The following is a 3,330-nucleotide window of genomic DNA, read 5'->3' as shown; positions in this document are numbered from 1 at the left end:
ATTTTTTCATAAATACGTGTGGACATTTTAGAGTGGGGGCTTGACCCAATAGAATAAGTTAAATTGGGCACCTATTATAATTAATAATCATTTTTTACGACACATTATCACAATAAAATATGGATATAAATTAATAATTTTTTTTTCTTTTTACATTTTAATAGCACATTATTCAAATTTTACTTTTAAAGAAAAAAATTACATCAAACCAGTCTAAATAAAATAGGCTTAAAAGGCATATTAAGTCTCCGTTTGTGAATTAAAACAAAATTTTTAAATAGATTTTGATAAATGTGTAATTGAAAAATTGTAAAAAAAAATATTAAAATAGTGTAATAGTGTATAGCAAAGTAAGCATGCAGTCTCATTATGCGCATTCCTAAAAAAAAAGGTTGAACCCCAACCTTGAGGGTTCCATCACCCCGCCCCTAGAATTTTGTGAGGGAGTTAAATCACGGGATGTGCTCCAAGCTGTTTCTACATTGCGCTTACAAGAAGTCCAATTCCATGTTTCGGGAATCAAACCCGTACACTGCGACTGTCAGCAAGGCGTGAGATAATCTCACTCCTATCCTTTGCACCACTAAGTTATGTTACAGGCGCTCATTACGCGCATTCTTGTCTGTATATATAGAAGAGCCTCGTACAGTTTAGGGACAGAAAACAGAGTACAGACAATCAGAAAGTATGTTTAGTTTTAAGCACCAAATGGCTGAATTTCTTTTACAAAATCCATTTATATTCACTTTTATCGCTATATTTCTTGTATGGCAATTCGTCAAAAGGGTGGCGGCCACTACAAACAGCAAAAATCTGCCGCCATCGCCGCCGAAACTCCCGATTATCGGAAATCTCCACCAAATCGGCACGCTCCCACACCAGTCCCTTCAATCCATGTCCAAAAAATATGGCCCTTTAATGCTTCTCCACTTTGGAAATGTTCCGACGCTCATCGTTTCATCGGCGGACGCCGCCAGGGAAATTATGAAAACCCATGATGTCAGTTTCGCTGACAGGCCCGAATCTAGCGTTTCCAGGCGGCTTCTTTACGACATGAAGGATTTGTCAGTTGCCCCATATGGAGAATACTGGAGGCAATTGAAAAGCATATTTGTACTCCAGCTTCTGAGTAACAAAAGGGTACTGTTACTATTTCCCGTTCCTCTTACAACATGATTGACCCTTGCTCCTTTTGTACAAGAAGCTGTTTATTTCGGCAATACCACTCTTGATACAGCCGGAAATAAGCAAAAACGACGTTATTCTAGGCCAAATATGCTCATAGTACATGAACTGAGAGTACTTAAAGAGTTTAGAATTGCATGGAGTGACTTGATAAGATTTTCTAACAGTGCATTTCTGTCCATAACAGGTACAATCATTCCATGCTATAAGGGAAGAAGAAACGGCCTTGATGATGGAAAAAATTAAGGAATCGTGTCTTTCTTCATCTCCATTGAATATGAGTGATTTTTTTACGGCAATCACAAACGACGTTGTATGTAGGTCGGCTTTCGGTAGGAAATACAGGGACGGGGCGACTGGGGAGAAATTTCTGCAGCTGATTACTGAATTTTTGGGACTTTTGGGGACTATCAGTGTTGGGGAATTCATTCCATGGCTGGCGTGGATTAATCGTGTTAATGGTTTCGATGCCAGAGTAGATTTTGTTGCTAAAGAACTTGATGAGTTTCTTGAAGGAGTGATTCAAGAACACCGGGATATGGAAAATTCGAGCGGAAAGGATGAAAGTAGAGAGAATTTTGTAGACATTCTGCTTAAGATTTACAAGGACAATACCACTGGTGTATCCATTGATAGGGATGGTATCAAAGCCATGATTTTGGTAAGCACCCCTCCCTCCCATATAACCGTAATACAATCGAACAACTTCATTTAAAAGCTAAAACTGTTATTGAAGGAAACTTATACCTACAAGTTCCTAAGTGACTATTAATTTTCTTAGCCTTAAGTTTTTTAACTTTCTTGATTACTTTAGGATGTGTTTGCTGCTGGAACTGATACCACATCCACAGTTCTAGAGTGGGCAATGACAGAACTCTTAAGGCACCCAATAGTCATGAAAAAGTTGCAAAATGAGGTGAGGGGAATTCTCAATGGCAAACATGACATAACAGATGCTGACTTGGAGAAAATGCGTTATTTGAAAGCTGTAGTGAAGGAAACTCTACGATTCCACACCCCAATCCCACTACTGGTTGCTCGGCAAGCAAGAGAAGATGTCAATGTAATGGGCTATGACATCGCCGCAGGGACGATGGTCATGACTAATGCATGGGCCATTGGCCAAGACCCTCTTTACTGGAAAGAACCACAGAAGTTTCAGCCGGAGAGATTCTTAAATTCGTCAATAGATTTCAAAGGACTCGATTTCCAGTTGATCCCGTTTGGGGCTGGTCGAAGAGGTTGTCCAGGAATCTCGTTCGCAATGGCAACTAACGAACTCGTTCTGGCAAATATTGTTCAGAAATTTGACTGGGAATTGCCTAATGGAGCAGAAGGAGAGGATTTGGATATGAGTGAACGCCCAGGTGTTTCAATCCATAGAAAAGTTCCTCTTTTTGCTGTTGCGACTCAATGCCATCTCTAATCCATTTGAGTTTCATGCAGTGTGATGGGAACAACAATTTCTACCATAAACTAAACATTTATAATTTTTTATGCTTTTTACACACCCCCGCACGCACTCGCACAAGTAAATAAATTGGGGAACCATCGTTTTTATGCTGGGATTGAATATTTGTATCGTATTATAGTTTGGTTCTTCAATTAGGACAATGTAATCACTTTTACTCCATTATTACTTAATATTACATTGAAAATTTATGAAATATATAATTCATCAGAATAGACTTATATATTATGCAAATAAACATGTATATAGTTATAAAATTAACTATTTGTCGAATGCCATTCCAAAGCAACCCTGATAATAGTGATTCCTGGTTGTCGGTGGCACTCAATGAGCGATGTGAGACTCCGATTATTTCGTGTTTAACTTACTGAATCATGTGTTTTAGCACTTGTTTGGGTCCAAATTTTTAACATTTATTAATGACTAGAATTATACGTTGATATATAGCTTAGATACAGAGAACAAAAATTCGTTTATTTGCATCAAGTTTAATTTCGAGGGCTCTTTCAAAACTTACTTGAACTATCACTCAACAGAAAATAAGAGCTTTGGTTTCGGCTCACCGAGATATGGATAAACAAAAGAGAAATTTTCATCATTTGTGGATCACTCGGATAAACGCAGTAATTCACAAAAAGGGAGTTTCTTATAACTATAGTAAAGTTTTGTTTAAC

At 37.9% G+C, this 3,330-nt stretch overlaps 1 protein-coding gene across 1 annotated transcript; it reads left to right on the top strand.

Annotated features, from left to right (window-relative positions):
* Positions 1-636: 636 nt before the first annotated feature.
* On the top strand, positions 637-2,816 carry LOC111399673 (cytochrome P450 71A8-like). The gene is made up of 3 exons (XM_023027119.1): positions 637-1,140; positions 1,373-1,846; positions 2,000-2,816. The coding sequence occupies exons 1-3, from the start codon at positions 688-690 to the stop codon at positions 2,609-2,611; spliced, it is 1,539 nt and encodes a 512-aa protein (XP_022882887.1). The 5' UTR covers positions 637-687; the 3' UTR covers positions 2,612-2,816.
* Positions 2,817-3,330: the final 514 nt, after the last annotated feature.

This window comes from Olea europaea, chromosome 1 (genome assembly GCF_002742605.1).
Source record: "Olea europaea var. sylvestris chromosome 1, O_europaea_v1, whole genome shotgun sequence".
NCBI classification, from domain to species: Eukaryota; Viridiplantae; Streptophyta; class Magnoliopsida; order Lamiales; family Oleaceae; genus Olea; species Olea europaea.
Note: the sequence above shows the minus strand (reverse complement) of the source record. Positions and strands in the feature narration are given on the sequence as shown.